At 39.0% G+C, this 19,814-nt stretch overlaps 7 protein-coding genes across 7 annotated transcripts; 6 read left to right on the top strand and 1 right to left on the bottom strand.

Annotated features, from left to right (window-relative positions):
* Window positions 1-2,077: 2,077 nt before the first annotated feature.
* Window positions 2,078-2,693, top strand: BDB00DRAFT_769568 (uncharacterized protein; the record flags this gene model as incomplete). Its single annotated transcript, XM_053119823.1, has 2 exons — window positions 2,078-2,201; window positions 2,287-2,693. 2 exons carry the CDS (start codon window positions 2,078-2,080, stop codon window positions 2,691-2,693), a joined length of 531 nt encoding a protein of 176 aa, XP_052976303.1.
* A 50-nt stretch (window positions 2,694-2,743) lies between these two features.
* Window positions 2,744-3,157, top strand: BDB00DRAFT_769534 (uncharacterized protein; the record flags this gene model as incomplete). Its single annotated transcript, XM_053119821.1, has 1 exon — window positions 2,744-3,157. A coding segment is annotated over one exon (414 nt), but the record flags the coding sequence as incomplete, so codon positions are not given.
* Window positions 3,158-3,255: 98 nt separating this feature from the next.
* Window positions 3,256-3,883, bottom strand: BDB00DRAFT_839838 (uncharacterized protein). The gene is made up of 3 exons (XM_053124734.1): window positions 3,746-3,883; window positions 3,466-3,631; window positions 3,256-3,382 (listed from the first exon to the last, which is right to left on the bottom strand). The coding sequence occupies exons 1-3, from the start codon at window positions 3,811-3,813 to the stop codon at window positions 3,263-3,265; spliced, it is 354 nt and encodes a 117-aa protein (XP_052976301.1). The 5' UTR covers window positions 3,814-3,883; the 3' UTR covers window positions 3,256-3,262.
* Window positions 3,884-3,888: 5 nt separating this feature from the next.
* On the top strand, window positions 3,889-5,522 carry BDB00DRAFT_572329 (uncharacterized protein). Its single transcript, XM_053117907.1, has one exon. It carries the CDS (start codon window positions 4,065-4,067, stop codon window positions 5,295-5,297), a length of 1,233 nt encoding a protein of 410 aa, XP_052976300.1. The 5' UTR covers window positions 3,889-4,064; the 3' UTR covers window positions 5,298-5,522.
* Window positions 5,523-5,627: 105 nt separating this feature from the next.
* On the top strand, window positions 5,628-6,637 carry BDB00DRAFT_769603 (optic atrophy 3 protein-domain-containing protein; the record flags this gene model as incomplete). Its single annotated transcript, XM_053119824.1, has 5 exons — window positions 5,628-5,662; window positions 5,773-5,860; window positions 5,956-6,038; window positions 6,119-6,202; window positions 6,289-6,637. 5 exons carry the CDS (start codon window positions 5,628-5,630, stop codon window positions 6,635-6,637), a joined length of 639 nt encoding a protein of 212 aa, XP_052976299.1.
* A 139-nt stretch (window positions 6,638-6,776) lies between these two features.
* BDB00DRAFT_839830 (amidase signature domain-containing protein) lies at window positions 6,777-9,617 on the top strand. Its single transcript, XM_053124733.1, has 9 exons — window positions 6,777-6,938; window positions 7,002-7,140; window positions 7,205-7,303; window positions 7,384-7,480; window positions 7,587-7,724; window positions 7,817-7,992; window positions 8,085-8,426; window positions 8,556-8,679; window positions 8,750-9,617. The coding sequence occupies exons 1-9, from the start codon at window positions 6,879-6,881 to the stop codon at window positions 9,162-9,164; spliced, it is 1,590 nt and encodes a 529-aa protein (XP_052976298.1). The 5' UTR covers window positions 6,777-6,878; the 3' UTR covers window positions 9,165-9,617.
* Window positions 9,618-16,784: 7,167 nt separating this feature from the next.
* On the top strand, window positions 16,785-19,814 carry BDB00DRAFT_875733 (uncharacterized protein; the record flags this gene model as incomplete). The annotated part of the gene is made up of 11 exons (XM_053127396.1): window positions 16,785-16,808; window positions 16,968-17,037; window positions 17,167-17,201; window positions 17,272-17,340; window positions 17,435-17,503; window positions 17,584-17,720; window positions 17,789-17,963; window positions 18,036-18,112; window positions 19,056-19,372; window positions 19,431-19,582; window positions 19,668-19,814. 11 exons carry the CDS (start codon window positions 16,785-16,787, stop codon window positions 19,812-19,814), a joined length of 1,272 nt encoding a protein of 423 aa, XP_052976297.1.

The following is a 19,814-nucleotide window of genomic DNA, read 5'->3' as shown; positions in this document are numbered from 1 at the left end:
TACGCGAGTACCTTGATCTGGAGATGCATAGAATCAATAGCCTATATTAGGGACACATGTGCTTCGGTTTCCACTTGCTCTTGTGCAGCTTTTTTCAGTTCGACGTAATCCCTTGCACGATGTTTTCTGCTGCTTAATGAACCTGAAGCAAAATAGCGTACGTACGTGGCAAACAGAGCTATTAAGCTTTGCCCCGAGCATCTGTGAAAGTTAGCTTGTAATGCGTAGAGCCAAAAAGTACCCTGTGTATTAAACAGAAAGGATGCATATGTAGCATAGCGAGCACTTCCTAAGGCTGAGCAAGAAAGTGTTATTTATATCAACTTGACGAGACATTCAGTTTAAAAACCATGGTTTGACGAAGACGCTATATTACTGTAGCTTATGGTAGCAAGAATTATTGAACGGGCAGAAAAAGGTAAATATACTTCCCTCATAAGCTGATAGTTGCATTAGAGAGGGTATCGTTGCTCAAACAGCATTCTTCTTAAGCTGGCGCCAGTGTGGCATGTTCGAAGCTGTAGTAGGATTCCCGGCCCTCGTGGGCCCAAAAAATAAAAGAATAAAGAGCTCGTTTTAAGAGGTAGAGTCAAACACCACAAGAAAATACCTCTTCCTTTCACCATTCTCGCTTGCACTCTTTTCTTGCAGCATGTTCTATGGCTAGTTTCATGATATTTCTTCTCAAAGCGAGTCAAAAACTGAATAATCAAAGAATTTCGATACATAATAAGCGGTAACTCGTCTTTGAAAGTGTATAGGTTGCAAACAAATTTCTTCATGTATGACATGTACCGTGATTTCGTTGATCTCTCCATGTCGGATATCATTGATTTTGAGGGAAATGTGTGCCATAAGGCTCCGAACGCACAGACTTAGTTACACTTCTGTACCGACAGCAGACAACCGACATGTGCCTTTGAGTGCTTGCTTTTTTTTTTTCGCTCTATTAAGATCTCAAACACAGAGCACAGTCTCCAGTGCTGCAGCTTCTGCTGTTGTAAAATGAAAAGCCCTCCTATAGTCTAATTGACGTGCTCATTCCATATTATCCTATAAATATAAAATTGCTATTGTACCTATGTCAGCGGGGACCTCAAGTATTTAATGAGGGTTTTTAAAAGGTGGGGTACACTCTAGGTTCTTTATTATTGGAAAAGGCTACTTTTACGATGTGCGTTGTCTGATATGTAACATATACCTGTTGGCTACGGCACTTTATTTTAATATATTTAAACATCATAACTGTGGGTGTGAAATGTTGTCATCAGTACCTAGAACCAGCAGGTCACAAAATATGATGGCAGACGAGCTAGAGAACCGTCAAAGTCGCTTTATTTAATCAGAAACGGCAAATGTTGCATTGCTCAATAAAAAATGGGACTTATGGAACTACAACTCACTCAACTTCTTTTTATGACAGCAAAGACATACGTAGTGAATATTGCAATTGGAATTATGCAGCAAGCATAGTACTTGTCGCCTGCTATCTTTTTGAGGCATTAAATCTATATGTAATAATTGTGAAACTTGACATTTGTTACATTTGAAGAACAAGTGGTACATACTACCATGGATCTGTTCTATTTCTGACCACCAGTAACAGAGTATGACGAAGCTATTACGTATTTAATGACATACACCACCCATGGCCATAGGCTATATGCGCATACGTCTATCATCGTTATCTTCAACAGCGTCCCTCCTCCATCTGCAGACCCCGGTTTTTCGAGGAGTTTGGGCTTTATCATAGATCCTACAAACAGATTGCTTTGCAAAAACCAATGGTCTGAGCTCATGATCGATCAGTAATTTATCATAGCGTCGTTACTGTATGCAGAATGCCGTATCCCTGAGACAAAATAATATAAAAAAGGATAAACTTTTGTTCGTTCGGCGGGCTGCTGAAAACTTGACGACAAATCGTGATTAGCTCATCTGAATTACCTGAAAGAGAGAAGAAAGAAACGTTGTCTCCCGAAAAGATCATAGCTTGACTCTGTGTGTGTGACGAAGAAAGTTGCTTTTACCCCCATTCCCTAAATCCATATACACATATACACATATACATATCCCCATGACATCAAAACAGCAGATTCCAGTTGCAGGTCTTCAACTGACAGTCTATGGACTGGATGAATACAAAGCAATGGGCATGACAAAGCCCGTTGCTGTCATGTTTGCTTTACATGGACGATTGCGTAAGTAGTTTAAGATTTGTTGCTGTCAAGGAAACCCTACTTTTTGATTCTGATTGAATTGTCCCTTTTTTTCCCCCAAAACTAGAAAACATGAGCAAAATGGAGGAAATCAGTCAAGCGCTTTGCAGCTTGAATGCAAGCAACAAGGATAGACATTTGGTTGTTATCACGTTTGATCACCCAAACCACGGCAGTCGACTAGTTCACAAATTGGGTAACTTTGCTTGGAAAGAGGGACGGCATGAAAATCCGTTTCATGCGCAGGATATGTGGTCCATGTACAACGAGTCTAGTCGAACGGTATCGGCTCTGATCGATGTGGTCGAAGATTATCTTTTCGGACCGCAACAGGAGGGCCGTGTTCAAGTATGGGGTGTGATGGGCTTTTCGATGGGAGGCCATTCTACGTTCATGGCGGCAGCAAACGGTGAGTATTTAGTGTTTGTGTGTGTGTGTGTGTGTGCCTCTCTCTACATACATCATCAGATGTAGACAATGTATGGAGCAAGATGGGCACTAATTAGCAACAAAATAAACGCTTTGTCTTCGTGTGTCTAGATCCAAGAATTAGTGTGGCGATTCCTATAGTCGGGACCGCCGACTTCCTCGGCCTGCTGAGTGCCCGATTAATCGAGTCATCTTTGTCACAGAGGGATTTTCTGCCTAACAAGTTCCGCGAAATAGTGGAGCATAGAGTGGCCGACCTCGACATTCGCCTGAAGGATACCAAGCTGCTGATTATGAACGGACAAAAGGATAAGGTCGTGCCAGCAGCTTTCAACGTTGGTTTCGTAGAAAAATTGCGCACTAGCCACACAGGCAAACAAGGACACGATTGGGACTTTATTGTGGTCCCCGACGTCGGGCATCAGTGGTGCCCAACCATGATCGATCAAAGTCGCAAATGGTGCCAAAAGTGGATGCTTATGAAATCCGAACCAGCAGCACGCCTATAAAACTGTAATAATAAGTAGCATTTGTAAGAGTAACATATCCTAAAATCATGTAATTAACGGTGATGATGAAGGTGGCAATAAAAGAAAGCTTTATTTTGACTCCTATTAGCCTGGTCCAACTTTGGGAATGTCGTGATGCTCACTAAGATCTTCAAGCTTATTATTGAACTCTGCTACTTTCTCCTTGTGCGACTTGGCCGCAGCCTTTGCTACTCGTTCCATTTGCTGTCACAGAAAAGTGCCGTTAGACAGACTGAACAGCAGTTGTGCATTATTCCTAGAGTCCCAGCTACAGCACAAGCACATACCCTTCGTCGTTGAGTTTCTTCAAACTTCTTTTCAGCCTCTGTCTTGTCAAACAATGTGAACCGTTGTAGCTTCTTCTTGTTGCTGTCGCTGCCACTGCCCGCACTGTCTTCGCGAATGGCACGTTGAACCTTTTCCTTGTCAGATTTCGATTTCTTCTTTTTCTTTCTATTAATGTTCCCGCAGTCAATATTTTAGTTACACATTAAAATATACGCAATGCGGCGATTCTTATCTCCTTTCAGGACAAGCGATAGTATCAAGAGAGAAAGACTGTCTTACTTGATGGAGCCGGATTCGCCTCCTTTAAACTTGAGCGATCCTTTGCTCACATTGTCATACGCTGACATTGCGGAGGTCAAGCTAGAGGAGGCAAAAAAAGAAAAAGCGCTTGTGTGCTTTCTCTCTTATTTTTTTTTTGCTAGCTAATATTCCAACTCCCCCGCAAGAGAGTTTTTATTATAGCAGCACCTGCTGTTGCAAAAGGGGAACCCAGCAACAGGGCAAAACGCAAAAAAAGCGACTGTTTCTATTTTTTCTTTCCAAACGTAACTTCACTCATCTTTTTGTTACTGCGTCTGTGAATTGTGTTTGGAAGAGAATGACAGTTAAATCCGATCAAGATCTACCTAACGAGCTATTGGAGAAACTCAAGAATCTCGAGCTGGAACTAGAAGATGGCGACATTACTCAGAAAGGATTTGAAAAGAAAAAGGCGACATTGTTAGAGCAATTTGCCGACAGTGACGAACGAAACCAACAACAGGCATCAACAAATATTTCTGGCCATCAAAGTGATAACAATAGTGAATCGGCAGTCGATCTCGGACCTGAGCCTAGTGCTGCTGATGTAGTCGACTTTTTGGATTACTTGCCATCGCCTACGCATTCACCACCAAAGCCAGCTGGTGGCAGCAGTAGTGGTGCTGCTCTTATGGAACAAAACCACCGCGAACTTCAACAGCAACAGCAGCAACAGCCTTATCAGCAGCAGCAGCAACAATATTATTCATCCGTACCAGCTCAACAACCCTCATATCGTCCTTATCCACAGCAGTCGCAACAACAACAACCACTACCACTACCCCAATCACAATCACAATCACAAGCACAAGCACAAGCACAAGCACAAGCACAAGCACAAGCACAGCATTGGCAACAACAGCCTCCTGCTTCGTACGGCTATAATGCGCAGGCCCCTCCTCCAGCTATTGAACGTACACATTCTCCTAGCGGTATTGCTGGCGGTAATGGGGGTTCTCAATATTATCACGCCGGAGTCGCGTCGTCCTCGTCGTCACGCCCTTCGCGGCCTTACGATCCGCGTATGGTAGCCCGCCCTGCCTATCAACAAGGCAGTGGAGGCCCACCGCAATCTTCGCCCAGTATGCGCCATCAACCATATGCTGGTGGATATCCCTCACAACAACAGCAACAACGACCCCCATCCTCCTATAGACCGGGACCATCTCCGTCCAACGCGCAGTACCATCATTATCAGCGTCCCGTATACACCACTGCATCTTCACAACAACAGCAACAACGGCCTGTGATGGCTGCTGGCTCACCAAGACCTATCTATAGGACCGGAACAGTGACACCGCAGCCTGTAAGAGCACCACCAGCGCCTGGCAATTATCGCCCTGTCATGCCGCCTGGAGCTGCCCCAGCTGCTCATATGCGGACATCATCTTTGGATGCTCGGTCAGATATGATGCAACATCAGCAAAGACCTGGATACGCGTATGGTGTGCCTCCCCCACGATCGCAACAACACATGACCAACCCGCCACCTCCCCGAAACTTGCCTCCAGAAGCATGGAGAGGACAGTAAACTGCTTGGAAAATTTGACGATAATTAATCCCATGTTCTTTTAAGTTTGTTCTATTACTTGGCTCAACCCTTCCTCCCCACACCTCCCTTTCCTTTCCTAAACCCCTCCTCCACTGTTAAATCCTTTTGTTTTTTATTGGTCTCTCTCTCTCTCTTTGCACGCATATCATAAACAATTGCCATAATACCTCTCTTCTCAACCTTACCTTTTTTGCTTTTTGCTTTTTTGGGATAATTTATAGAAGAGTAACTCCGAGCAACAAACATTTTGTGGGTCTCTGAATTCGCGCAGCAGCTTTCAACGTTATAAACTTTTCCATTGTTTTTGACATGAGTACTCTCAAGCTAGGAACCTTATTAATACGGTGAGCTCTCTTTCTCTCGACACCATTTCCCTTTTTCATTGACAAAAGCTAGTACCATTTACCTCCGTCACCATCACCTCCTCTTCCTACCTTTTATTTATAAAAAAAAGAACTCTTGCAAAGCCAGTCGCTACGTCCATCAAGACACAAGCAAAACAACATGCCGCTTTTCGCGATTTTTGCATTGGTGTCGCGCAGGTACATATAAAACTCAGGAAATAAAATAAAAGCATTAGCTCTATTAATAATGAAGCAAAAAAAAACTGATTTTGAACTTTTGCGATTGAATGTAGCGCTCGCATAAACTCGAAATGACACTAAAGATGAACGTTTTGGGTTATAAAAAGGAAATTATTCGACCTCTGAACGATGCCAGGTAAACAAGCTATGAAAAAAAGAAGATGTAAAGCTCGTTTCCAAGGGAAAAACATCGACTCTAAAGATACTATTGAATAGGGCTGTAGATGCTGGTGCGAACTTCCTTAGTGAATCGTTTGTTTTTGGTGTAGCAGCATCCATCATCATTGCAGAGAGTTGGAGGTATATTATTAGCAAACATGGGACGAAGGAAATCGTGTTACTTTTGCTCCCACACACTCTCTCCTAAAAACTATCGAATTCCCTAGATCACATTTCTCTGCCAAGAACCGACGCAGCTATGTGGATGATGCGTTGGACAATTTAGAGGAGGATTCGGATAAATTAAAGAAATTGTTGGAGACGACCTGCGAAGCACAAAAGGCGACCGAAGAGCGTCTTGCTTTAGTTGAACAGGATAATGCCCAGCTGCGCAAGATCCTTGACGAGGTAGTTCATCGTTTTCTCGGTTCCTTCCCGCCATTGGTTTCGCAGCCATTCTCTAAAATGAAAACAACACTAACTTTATCCTTTTTTTACATAGGTTTTGTCAGTCAGTTTGGGATTAAAGCGACATTCTGGTTACGAACAGCCCAAGATTGTCAATTTGTTAAGTAAAAGTGTAGAGAAAGAAGAAGAAGAGGAGAAGCAGCAACAAGAACAGGAACGACAAAAGGAGACAGAATTATAGATAATAGCATGTGTATACCGGCACGTTTTGCGACCAAAGCAATAGAAAAAGAATAAACCCTTTCATTCCCTTCATATCAAATCCATCGTAGTTTATCGCCCGTCGTATCAACCCCTTGATTAAATTTTCGGTACTTTATTCTGTCAATACTTGGTTTTATAAAGCTAAATGTTGACACGGCCATCGTTCTTAATTCGACGGTCATTCGTCCAACAACAAGAACAATACGTGAGTTGAGGAATGTATGCCAAGTAAAAAAGACAATCGTAGTTCCTCATTAAAAACAAATAGACAAGAGCCATTTCCACGTGCAATCAAGCAATAGATAACGTGCGATTACACAATGACCGTGTCAATGCCTTTGTTGCTGTCGAGGAACACCGGACCTTACAGGATCTCGGAAACCAATCAGCTCAACGACAAAATCAAGGTACATAGAAGCGTGTATAAGTTATATGTAATACAAAATTCTTTTACTGATAAAACATCTTCAGGAACATCCTTAGGGCCTTTGGATGGAGCACCGATCGGTATCAAGGATAACTTTTGCACAAAGACACTACCTACAACCTGTGGGTCGAGAATTCTGGAAGGTGAGGCTTCCTTTTACCGTGTTGTTGAATATATGTATGTCTTAACACCCCGTTTTTTCTTTCTTTTCTTGTTTCCTTAGGATTCACCTCACCTTATGATGCTACAGTTGTCCAGCGGTTAAGGAAAGCAGGCGCTATCATTATGGGCAAAACAAATATGGACGAGTTTGGCATGGGGTAAATGGAAATATAATTTAATAGTTTCGCAAATGTGTGGCGCGACCGACGATGATGATGATGATGTGATGCTGACACATACAAACAATCCCTCTTTATAAAATAGAGCGGCCAATATCTTTAGTCATTATGGAACGGCAGTCAATCCCCACGACAAAACTAATCACGATGGAATCAAAAGACGAGTGGCAGGCGGTTCTTCGGGCGGAAGTGCAGCTGCTGTAGCTTCTGGGATGTGCATCGCGTAAGCAGTTTTGTGAAAGGGGGGGAAGGGTGTTTGCAGCAAGTGGGTGCTCATACAATGTATATATAGCTCATAAGAATATACTGTTAAAGTGCATTAGGCTCGGATACAGGTGGTTCTGTGCGATTGCCTGCCTCTTATTGTGGTGTCGTTGGTTATAAGCCATCCTATGGTCGGTGCTCAAGACATGGATTAGTGACATATGCCAATTCTTTAGATACCGTTGGCATCTTAGCTCAGGATGTGTCAAGTGCTCGACTAGTCTACGGTAACATTAAATCTGTCACTGTTGAATGAAACCGATATATATTTGTCGACTTAATCCGTTTTGGCACTCGCCAAAAATATGTATGCATATAGATGCCATTTCTAGCTATGATGCTCAAGATCCTACATCCATGCCAGATACCTTTAGGAAACGTATAGATGTCGCGGATCAAGAATTAGCTTTACGCTGGTCTCCTTCCACAGCCGATGATTTATCAGGGCTAGTAGTTGGCGTACCTCAAGAGTACTATGTAGATCCTTTGTCTGCGGCTGTCGTAGATATTTGGCGCGACGGCATTCGATTTTTCGAAGAACGAGGGGCATCGATCGTACCTGTCTCTTTACCAATGACAAGGTTCGCTCTTCCGGCATATTTCACCATTGCATTGGCAGAAGCAAGTTCCAATCTGGCACGTTATGATGGTGTTCGCTATGGTTAGTAGTGGCAGTAGTATTTCTTTCTCTCTCTCCTATTTCGTCGTGCCCGCTATCTTCCTTTGAAAAAAAAGTTCAAGACTGACTCTTTGTCCTGCAACATTGCCTCCGTTATAATTTTTATTATAGGGCGTCGTAGCAAGGCTGTTTTAAAGCAAGAAGATGGGTTTCTCTATGCAGACACAAGAGCAGAAGGATTTGGTTCTGAAGTCAAACGTCGCATTATGTTGGGCACACATCTATTAACAGCAGGGTAAACTAAACACAAGTAATATGCTTTGAAAAGAAGAATAGCTGGCTAAAATCGCAAATAAAACAAATAGGACCTATGACAAGACCTTTTTACCTGCGCAAAAAGCACGAAGACTTGTTCAACAAGATTTTGATGGTGTATTTAGCCAAGCCAATGTACTACAAAAGTCATCAGGAATGCAACAAATGGATGGTGGCGTCCACGTGCTCTTGACACCCTGCGCCATGTCGCCAGCACCAACAATAGAAGATTGTCTGCCTGATTCGGATAACAAGGATGGCACTATAGAAAAACACAACGGGGCGGTGGATACATATGTGAACGATGTCATGACAATTCCTGCAAGTCTTGCCGGTATTCCTGCAATCAGTGTACCGTTTGGACAATCGGAAGGCTTCCCAGTAGGGCTTCAGCTCCTAAGTCAGTATGGATACGACCAGTTTTTGTTGAAAATGGCAGAGATTTTGACCATTGCTACGAAATAAAGCATCCAATCCAACAGACTCGTGATACGACTTGATTATTCACACGGTTTTTCTGTTCTGCCAGTGACGCTATGTAATTAAACACAAAGAAAAAGCTTCGATTGAGCGTCATCATTGCCATCATGTTACACGTTTTGTTAAATATCGGATTTCGATTTCAAGTAATAGATGGCATCCCGTTTTTTTAACATGGCGGAATTTGACTTTCAACTTTCAACTTGGCGCTCGAGAAAATAACGGATGACAGACGATGCTTTTAACACGGCGCAGAGTTTTTCTCAACTTGGTGTCTAATAATTTCCATGATGGCGCCTACTACTTTTCATGATGGCGTCCCTTTTTATTATCATGGCGGTCCAAATATCTTTAATAATATTACTGTAGTTGCAGAAGAAGCTGATGAAAGTCAAGTGCCGTTCAATTATCCTAAAATGGAAAAGGCCTTTGCCATCGAAGTGATTTGTCTAGCCAAGAATTTCTTGGTGTAGTGATTGCACTTAGTCGAAGTATAGAAGCAGCTTCTGTCACTGTCTCTTTTTCGAGATAGGCTCAACAATACTACTAGGTACGCCACCTACACCCCAATACTATGCACTAAAAAAAACAACTGCCGTGGCACTACCACTTGACAATGATGAAAAAGAGCAGTAAGAGCCCAAAGAAAGCATGGAAGAAAAATCTATCAAAAACGAAGATCCGTACCATATCGTTAGCACGGAACTCGATACCGATAAAGATGTGTCGTGATACATTCCCTTATGTGTCAATGACAAGATCAGATAATGAAACAGAGAAGGTATTTATGAATATATAAGAGGAGATGAGGTTGAAAAGCTATTACTTATATATGACACCACCGAAAAACAGAAATAACTGGAGAAACACATCTGGCAGGCACGCCCCAGAAAAGCGTCTTTCTACCAAAGGCCTTTAGAAAAAAAGAGAAAGAGAAAGACCCGGCAAGAACCCTCCAAAAGATGTTAAGAACCCAGGTATATTAAACACTTGAGTACCGTGTACCTGTCAACCCTCTGGCATCATTATTATTTATGTATTGAACCGGGCTCGCATAGCAAACACACATATATACTCATCAATAAACTCATCGATATGAGCCGAAATGTGACATCTAACTGTGCAGAAGCTGGACGTCAACTACACATCCAGAACGCACTTCACGACGCTATTTCGCCCGGTTTTAAATATGATGAACCGTATTTGCTCAGCAAACTTGGCAGATTAAAAGAAGTGACGCCCTAGTTGATATGTAGGCACACTAACGAACTCTTAAACAAGGCTAACAAGGCTAACAAGGCTAACAAGGCTAGCAATAAAGAGTCACAGCGTGTGGTGCGCCAGTGCTTTAAGCAGCGCCTTTTATTTACCAACCAGAAAAAAAGAGTACTAGTCATTAACAGTCACTACACAATCATCAAGAAAAGACGTACACGATCATTAGAGATAGATGCATGCCGCCAAGTTGGAAATGCCAATGAATAGAATGGAGAACAGTTTACAGCAGACATTTGAAAAAAAACGAAGGGAAAAGACAACAACAAAGTACTGGCGGGACAAAGCACGACTCCTTCTACAAACACACTGACAATTCTACCTCAAAGATCTCAGCAGCAATGAAGTGGCCATTTGAAGCAGTGGATGATCCAAGGGTTAAAGGGGAGAAAAAGGGGACAAAAGGTTTAAAGCTATACACTGTGAAGGAGCTTTGTTTAACCGCCGATCTCTTGAGATCTCGCTCTTGGACATCGGGCATTTTGACTTAGGACATTGGGATTTCGACACACTGTTATAATTCACGATGGAATGAACGATCATTGAACGATGGCGGCCAGCTAATATTGTAGCTGTGGTTCATAACGGGTATGCTTTTTTTTTTGGTTAAAGTGCATTCGTGCTATATTCTCAACGATGTGCTTATTATAGGCAAGATCAGTCAAAGGTTAGATCTTTCAGCCGCGCGTTGTGAATGAAGATCGTGTTCAAGGAAGAGGGCCGTTTAGGTAAAGAATAGAAAACATGATATGTGAACAAGCGTCGAATGCGATTAGCAATATACTAACGCTCTCTATTCCCTTTAGAACCAAAGATAAACGTACCTGTCAATGCATCATAGAGACAAAAAGACGTAAGTACCATATTTATGCTTATGGTATATATATTAGAAGTGTAGGAGTGTAGGTATAAAACCTACCTAAAGTTATGGTTGTAATGTGCCGTTAAAAAATAGTATATAAATAAAGCTATTTTATAAGATGTCTCTTTGATACTACATGGGTCCTTCATCTCTAAAATACAGTGTAATACATATATGGAGGGAATTGTGCATCTCTTGTTAATGCAACATGTGACGACGATTGTCAATATGATACAAAACCTTTGTGCGTTCTGTTAAAGCATGATCATGAATAAATGAGAATCGCGGACCTATGCATAGTCTGTAGTAGAAAGATAAAAAAAAAATAAACAAGCGCCCTCTTCACACAGACTTTGTTAGCTTTTCTACTAATGCTATTAAAAAACACGCAATGTCTAACACCAACAGCAACGCGCCTATTATTCTCGACCTCGAAAACGAGAGTGTTCCAGAGTGGCTACCGATTGCTACCTATAGAGCGACGATCGAGCGCGCACCTCAAGTGTCTGGTCATTGCTGGGTGAGAAAAGACCACCGAAAGGGCAAAGGGATTCTGATCTGTGAAAGCAATGCCATCAAGATCCAACAAGCGAATGATGCGAAGATTTCGGGAGAAGTTGTTGAGGAAAACGAAGTAGAAGAAAGTAGAGGTACAATAAATCAACAATGAATACAAATAAGGAAAAATTTATTTTGTACCTGCATTAATCTATCTCACGATATAACATCACTTATAGACATCCACCCTGCCAAAAGAGCTTGTAAAAGAAAAGTGAAATGGTCCGAGCGTTATGTTTGCCATCGTTCTGGAGGCGTCCGTGTGCGCAACGATCGTGTCAAAGGTGGTGCGTTAAAGTCGATCCGTATCCGCCAAAGATCAAAAAGATTGGCTGTCCAGCTCGCTTCAGAGCAGTATGCTATGAAGAGGAGCCAGAAAAGGTGTAATTATTCTTCGCTGGACACTGTGGGAAAAAATTTGGTTAATTCTGGTAGATATTGGTGAAATCTGGTTAAATCTGGTGACAACGAGTACTGGGATTGTTAAATATGGTTAAATATGGTTATTTCTAGTTTTATTACAGATACAAAAAAACTACAAGACAACCAGATCGGTCACCCTGGTTATTTCTGGTTATTTCTGGTATTTTCTTGTTAAGTATACTCAACTTAAAGCGAGTTTGTCAGCGTGCATTTTCGGAGCATGCTCTTGGAACATTGAACCTTTCTATGAGATGCCAAAGCCGCATGTCACGTATGACATTTTCAGGTATGGATGTCGAATTCGAAACATCATAGAAGATGGTATTGTCATTGATATCCTCTGATTCGTTATTGCTAGAGTTGTTGTCTACTTCTGCGCAAAAGTCGTCCATATCATAGGCCAGATCATCACTGGTGTCGCTTTCGCTGGATGAACCACTATCGTTAAGTAAGCTTATCTGTTCTTCATCGACATACATATATCTTGTTTTGCTACTACTCTAAACAGGTTCAGTGTGATGCACAATGTCAGCAATAAAAGCGGTCTGCTGTTGTAAATTATTTAAAGATTCGCTTGTAGCATTTGGTGCTGTAGAGCTTTCTTGTCGGCTATTATTTGTTGGTGGGCTTAAGCAAGTTCGCATATGAGCATAATGTTTGTTTTTGATAAAATTTAGAGTGCACTTTGGGCAAATCATGTTGAGAAGTTTAAGAAACAATACCTTTCAATCAGTTTTATTATATTTTTGTTAAGTATGCACGTCCTATAACTGAATGCGTGTACCTGCATTTGCATACATATTTTAATTAATGCCAATTCTCTTGAGTTATGTGCCCCTTTTTTCTACATTTCTTTCTCATTTTCAACCCGCAAAACCACGATGCACACACAAAGCTATGATTTAACCTTGAACAAACCCATGGTTTTTGCTGATCAACAAGGCCCGTATTTAGTCTTTTGTAACCGCATAGACGAACTCAATGACCCGTCAGTAGCGTATAGAAGTGATCTGCACTGAAATATTGGAAATGTTGAAGTCGAATAGTAACCAGCAGCAGCAACAAGTTGAAAAGACAGCAACTACACCCATTACCACGGTCGATTTGATAAAGGAGCCTAAAGCACATAATATTAAGAAGGAGCATGTCATGTACCTAGTTATACAGCAAGCAGGTGGATTGGAGGGAGCGGCTGCCGAGTTGGCCATGAATATCTAACAAAAAGCGTCGTCAAAGGAGCCATAACAAGATTAAAAGATGAGCTACTATGCTCTAGAGAAGAGGAAAAAAAAGTTCCGTTGAAATCGATCAAGCAATCCTTACTTGATAAATGCATCATCGAGGTTGAGCAGCTTGCCATAGAACATGCCAACGTACCAATGGGCCGTTGCGTCAATCACGGGGGTGCTCGTCATTTGTACGTCAAGCATGGCGAAATTTCACCAAAAACGGCGACGAGGAAGGCAAAGAAACGCGAAGGTAATGAAAAAGCCATTATGATAACAGTATTTATTATTACCTGCCTATTTGTTTTTGCTTAAGACTGGTTTATAACTGTAGCTAACAACAAATGACGCCGCCCAAAGATAAGCAACAAGGAAGAGGCGGCAAGGGAAAGAAACGAACGCCACCGATTTCGCGTGGCCGCAGGTCGAAAACGGCACGACATTCATAACTGTAAGTGTTTTAATAAGCCAAACAATGACCAACGATAGCAATGGCAGCTAATTCATCGTCAATACCACATAGATTACGAGAGTATATAGATACGACTTTTTATATCCGTCCCTCTTGTTCCATATCCTTAACAATGCATTATTGTACCATCAATCACACAACAAGAAGGCCTGCGTTATTAAATACAAAGAGTAATTATCTAGAAATAAATAGTTACACTATCATGATACCGCTCAGAATTTAAGTAACATTTTCTGGTTATTCTTGGTTCCTCTTATTCTGATAAAATCTGGTAATATATGGTTATTTGTATTCTGATACTATCTGGTCTTTTATGGTTTTATACTTTCTGATAGATACTGGTTGTTCATGTTCCTTGAATCTGGTCATTTATGGTTCTGCTGGTGATTACTAGTCAATTTCTGATTGATTCCAGCTCTAGTCAATTTCTGTTTGATTCTGGCTCTGGTCAATTCTGGAACCAGAAATAACCAGATTCAACCCACAGTGTGACTGGAGCAGACCTGAAATTAACTTTTTTTCTAACAAGTTCATTAGGTCTATATTTCCCGCTCAAATCTTCTAGTCTTATCCCTTCACGGCTCAGCCGACATATTTTGTGAATCATCAGTAAGTTTATTTTGTCTTTCTTGCAATAGTAAATCAGTGTAGCCTGTTATATTAAAAGAGGAGCGGACTGCGAGGGGTTATCATATTGACGCGTGGCAGGATGAGAAAATTTACTGGTGCGTCACCAAATGAGGCAAATTAAGGTTACAAGCGTTCTTTGGTAAGTTACACAAAATATATAAAGTTATATAAATTTTTTTTTTTGATTTTTCATAAAACACTTTTTTTCTTTTTCTTTATCAAAATGTTTAAATCAAATGAAACACTATTTCGAACACTTTACGACGATGAACAAGCTATAATCTATTTACAAAAGTAAGGACTTATAAAACCTTTTATTTATAAAAAATGCGAAAAACCATTATCCATTGGAAAATATTATCAAAGATATCGATTTTATTGTTATCTAGATAATATTAGAAAAGGTGTATTTGCCGAAACATTATTTGAAAAAACAAATCTACGACCAATACAAATAGTAGAACTATTACGTCAATGGATGATTGGTATGTATCTTTTATAATATAACATATATAATATTAATTTGTTTTTTATATAGATCCTTCTCTTATAAAAGTGTCTCTACAAATGGGAATCGATGATGAAACAGTTACACGATTATATTCAAAAATACGCTTTGCGATAAAAACATGGATCCTTAACAATCAAGAGTTATGGAAAAATGTAATTGGTGAACAAGATGAAGTTGTTGAAATCGATGAATGCTGTTTTGGCAAAACAGAAATTACTACTGCAAAGCATAAACGATACAGAAAACATATGTGGATATTAGGCGGTTATCAAAGAAATTCAAATCTGTTCTTTTTGGTGCCTATTCAAAATCGAAAAATGTCAACATTATTACCAATAATCAAGGATCAAGTTTATCAAGGAACAACTATAATCACTGATGGTTTACGATCTTATACAAGCTTAAACAAGATGGGATATATTCATAAAGCAGTTGATCATTTGAAATATTTTGTGGATCCAAATGATTCAACAATATATACTAACAGTATGGAAGGTTTTTGGATGCATTTAAGAAAAACATATGCCCAATATAAAAAAAGATTCTGAGCTATATACATTGTATTTTTAGATTATGCTTTTAGAAAAAGATATCATCATAATTTGTTTGAAATGTTAAAAACAGTTATTATGTATTATAATGAAAATCAAATAGAAATCCAAGATTAATAAAAATACTCTTTATTCTATCAAATATTATATCCACATTTTTTAATTTATTGGTATTATTTTTACTTAATAATTTCTTTTCATACATTAATATATTGTATAATAATTGTAAACAATATTCATCTCTTTGAAAATTTTTATTAATGTTATTGCTATCATTATTTCTTTATCATCATCTGAATTGCTATCATCTGAATTATTATCATCTGAACTATTATCATCTGAATTACCATCATCTGTATAATAACCATCTTCTAAACAATATTCACAATATGTTCTATTACTATCTTCTTTTACATAGCATCTATTATATTCAAAATTCCTACATTTATTATTATTATTATATCTTTTCTTTTTAGTATTACTAATATTAGGAGTACTAAGATTTGAAAGACTTCGTTTATTACTATCATTGTTATTATCTTCTATTTCACTTTTATCTGTTAATAGCTCATCAATATTTTTTTCTCTATTATAATTTTCATTACTTACTAATATCATTACCTTCTAATGAACTATTATCTGTAACAGATGGTGTTGATAAATTTTTTGTTTTATTATTATTGTATTTTTTTCTTTTACTTCCTCTTCTTTTTGTTATTTTATAATATTCTTGATATTTTTCTTCTTGTTGACCATTTTCATTATTATATGATATTTCAAAATCAATTTGTTTATTTTTTTCATCATATAGAATATTAACATTTTTAATATTGTTTTCAATCATAAAATTAATTATAATTGATCTTTTTATTTTTGATGTAAATTTTTTATGTGTCTCTTCCATTTTGATATTAGTTTTATATATATTATAAAAATTCAATTTTTAAAAGAAATATTATGCAAATTTAGATAAAATTTAAATATCATTGCTCTTTTAAAATTACCATTTGCCGCTTCTTGCCCAAATTAAGAAACCCGTTCAAAACTACATTACGCAGCAACCTTTACCTTGTAACAACCTTTGTCTTCCTTCTTCAATGCCATGCCAACAGAATTTGATGGTAAGTGGTTTATTTCACATTTGTGATGTATGTATAAAAAACTCACTGTTGCTTCTCTCTACAAATAAACTCGAAAGTTATTTGGATGCATGCAAGTGCTCAATGCACTACGCAAAGCTCTCTAAATTTATTGATTCCCATACACCTCTTATATACGAGTACAAGCCAGACGTCGTCAATCCAGAAGATCTCAAGTCCAGTTTCAAACAGGTGTTCAATAGTGCTGCCAGTAAAAATTTGAAGAACATAAGTGATTTATAACTTTCCTTCAATATAATACATATATGTATGTATATGAAAAAGATAGTTTTCTGATTGCCACTTTTTTCACTATAGACTTTCTACACTGCCAATGTAGAAGCAATCGCTTGGGTGAAAATGTCAACTGAAAAGGTGTGTTTAAACTAAAGCTTCCACAAAAACGAGTATTTTAATTTCAATATATGCTAACTATATGTCGAAGGCAAAACACTGGAGCGCAATACATAGTAGCAGTAATGCAAGTAGTGAAGCTGTTGTTGTTGATACAGAGGTATTTGTTTTTGATAAAACTTTAAATAGTTATCTTGACTCGTTGTTTATTTTATATTCATTACTTCTATTATTCTTACTGTTACTATGCAAAGTTGTGCAATGTTCCTACCATTATTGACACGTCTCTCTTGGACCCGCTAAAAGAATACATAAAAGATAAGGTACTCTAATAATTTATATTACTTACGCTTAATTCGAACCAAAGAAAACGCATTTTAACGCCTGTTTTGTCATTTATTAGAAAAAGGGACTGAATCCAGCCATTCCCAATATTCGTGACGTTCATACTGTTGATGGATATCAGCAATATCTTTTCAAGTATTGTCTTGAGTTCATAAAGCAAGATAGATTACTCAAAACCGTCAACAGACCTCTGCAGTGAGTGGTCATATTTTTTTTATCGTTCAATATAGCTAATGGGTAGTCTAATGTGTTTTTTTGTGCAGGCTTGGTCTTTCCGGCATCATTAATACCGTCTCGACAGACAAGACAATCCCCATCGAGGACTATCTTGATAAAAACAGATTCGAGCATTTGGCCAACATCCTGAAGAAAGATGAAATGAGCAAAAAATGCATGGGTGATCCTATCGCAACTACAACAGTGAAGAGTGTATTAAGCGTAAGTATATCGGGTATAACAGAAGTATGGAAGGTGATTTTACTTATGATGTCATTGTGTATGTGTGTATAGAAATACGAAGGCGGTCGTATTGTGGGAGCTCGTGTTTACATACTTAAAAAAAAGCTAGAAATGTTGGAAGATGGCGAGTATACAGCTAAATCTCCAGTAGAAAAGACAGCCTGCACAAAAAAAAAGACAGCCTGCACAAAAAAAAAGACAGCCTATACAAACAGCCTGCACAAAAAAAAAGATAGCCTGCACAAACAGCCTACACAAAAAAAAAGACAGCCTGCACAAACAGCCTGCACAAAAAAAAAAAAGACAGCCTGCACAAACAGCCTGCACAAAAAAAAAGACAGCCTGTACAAACAGCCTGCACAAACAGCCTGCACAAAAAAAGACAGCCTGCACAAAAAAAAAAGACGGCCTGCACAAACAGCCTGCACAAAAAAAAAGACAGCCTGCACAAAAAAAAAAGACAACCTACACAAACAGCCTGCACAAAAAAAAAGACAGCCTGCACAAAAAAAAAAGACAGCCTACACAAACAGCCTACATAAAAAAAACGACAGCCTGCACAAAAAAAAAGACAGCCTGCACAAACAGCCTGCACAGAAAAAGACAGCCTGTACAAACAGCCTGCACAAAAAAAAAGACAGCCTGCATAAACAGCCTGCACAGAAAAAGACAGCCTGTACAAACAGCCTACACAAAAAAAAAGACAGCCTGCACAAACAGCCTGCACAAAAAAGACAGCCTGTACAAAAAAAGACAGCCTGCACAAAAAATTAAAGATATACGATATCTTTGGCTACTTGTTAAGTTATTTGTTATTTGCAATGAAAAATCATATCACTGTCGATCCATTTTATGTATTCTTATGTAATCGTCATTTTTAGATTTGATATGATACAATTCGACTTTGATAACAAGTACAAGTATAGCATAAACGAGTCCTTTGTGAGATGGCAGTATATAATGCGTGTGTTATTCAGAGGTACCAATGTACATGTAAGAACATAAGTAACTGGAGCTGAAGACAACTTGTGATGATAAACGTAAACAAACTAATACATATGGGGTCTTCAGTGGCAAAGTAGTATCCGAAGCAACAAGAAGCGAAATGATTGACGCCCTTGCCACTGTATCATCTGGTCGTAAAATTGACATGTTTCTAATAACACAGTCTGAAGACGGGGAAGAAAGTTGTGTCGAGTTAGCAGCGAACGAGCATAAGAATGGAAATGCCGAGTTTGATATCGTGATCGAACAACAAGCCAAGAATATCGTCACAAATGTTTGCATCATGTCGCAATTAAGAAAATGGCTCGGTGTGGATATTGGCGTTGGAAGCAATACGAATCCTTTGATCATGGACGTTATTATTATGGACGGAGGGAAAAAGTGTAAAGAAAAGCATGTTTTAGTCACCATAATACGTGTATTAACTTAATGTTTTCCTAGGCCTTCGCGCATACTTGTATAGTGTGGCTAAAACTCAAGATGTATTTGTGGCGTCCAAAGTATCAAATAATTACGTCGTATTGCCAACAACATTAGCTGAGCTCGATGAATTCATTACACAAGGCAGCATTTATCTTCTACTAAATTACTCCGTTAGTTGTTACTGCTTCTATTGGTTCCATATAGACTTCAAGGCTATCAGAGATAAATACTAATATATATTTCACTGTCAAATAGAAATACATTATCACAGCTGCAAACGAAATTGTTGCTTCGACCGATAAAAGTACGAAAAGAAGATTTGAAGCTATTATGAATTACCAATTTGATCCAGACAGCCCCAAGATCTTTTTCTCAGAAAACAAAAAGCCAAAAGCAAGTTAG

The sequence above is a fragment of the Zychaea mexicana genome (genome assembly GCF_025766255.1).
Source record: "Zychaea mexicana strain RSA 1403 chromosome Unknown BDB00scaffold_77, whole genome shotgun sequence".
Classification (NCBI taxonomy): domain Eukaryota; kingdom Fungi; phylum Mucoromycota; class Mucoromycetes; order Mucorales; family Lichtheimiaceae; genus Zychaea; species Zychaea mexicana.
This window is presented reverse-complemented; position numbering and strand designations above follow the sequence as displayed.

Bases quoted from the DNA above. Each gene is read 5' to 3' on its own strand.
- BDB00DRAFT_839830 (XM_053124733.1), top strand. From the start codon at position 6,879: ATGTTGACACGGCCATCGTTCTTAATTCGACGGTCATTCGTCCAACAA. The intron at 6,939-7,001 runs GTGAGTTGAGGA...AAAAACAAATAG, and splicing joins TCCAACAACAAGAACAATAC to ACAAGAGCCATTTCCACGTG. The intron at 8,427-8,555 runs GTTAGTAGTGGC...TTTTTATTATAG, and splicing joins TTATGATGGTGTTCGCTATG to GGCGTCGTAGCAAGGCTGTT.
- BDB00DRAFT_839838 (XM_053124734.1), bottom strand. From the start codon at position 3,813: ATGTCAGCGTATGACAATGTGAGCAAAGGATCGCTCAAGTTTAAAGGA. The intron at 3,632-3,745 runs GTAAGACAGTCT...GAACATTAATAG, and splicing joins GGCGAATCCGGCTCCATCAA to AAAGAAAAAGAAGAAATCGA. The intron at 3,383-3,465 runs GTATGTGCTTGT...TTTCTGTGACAG, and splicing joins AAGAAACTCAACGACGAAGG to CAAATGGAACGAGTAGCAAA.
- BDB00DRAFT_572329 (XM_053117907.1), top strand. From the start codon at position 4,065: ATGACAGTTAAATCCGATCAAGATCTACCTAACGAGCTATTGGAGAAA.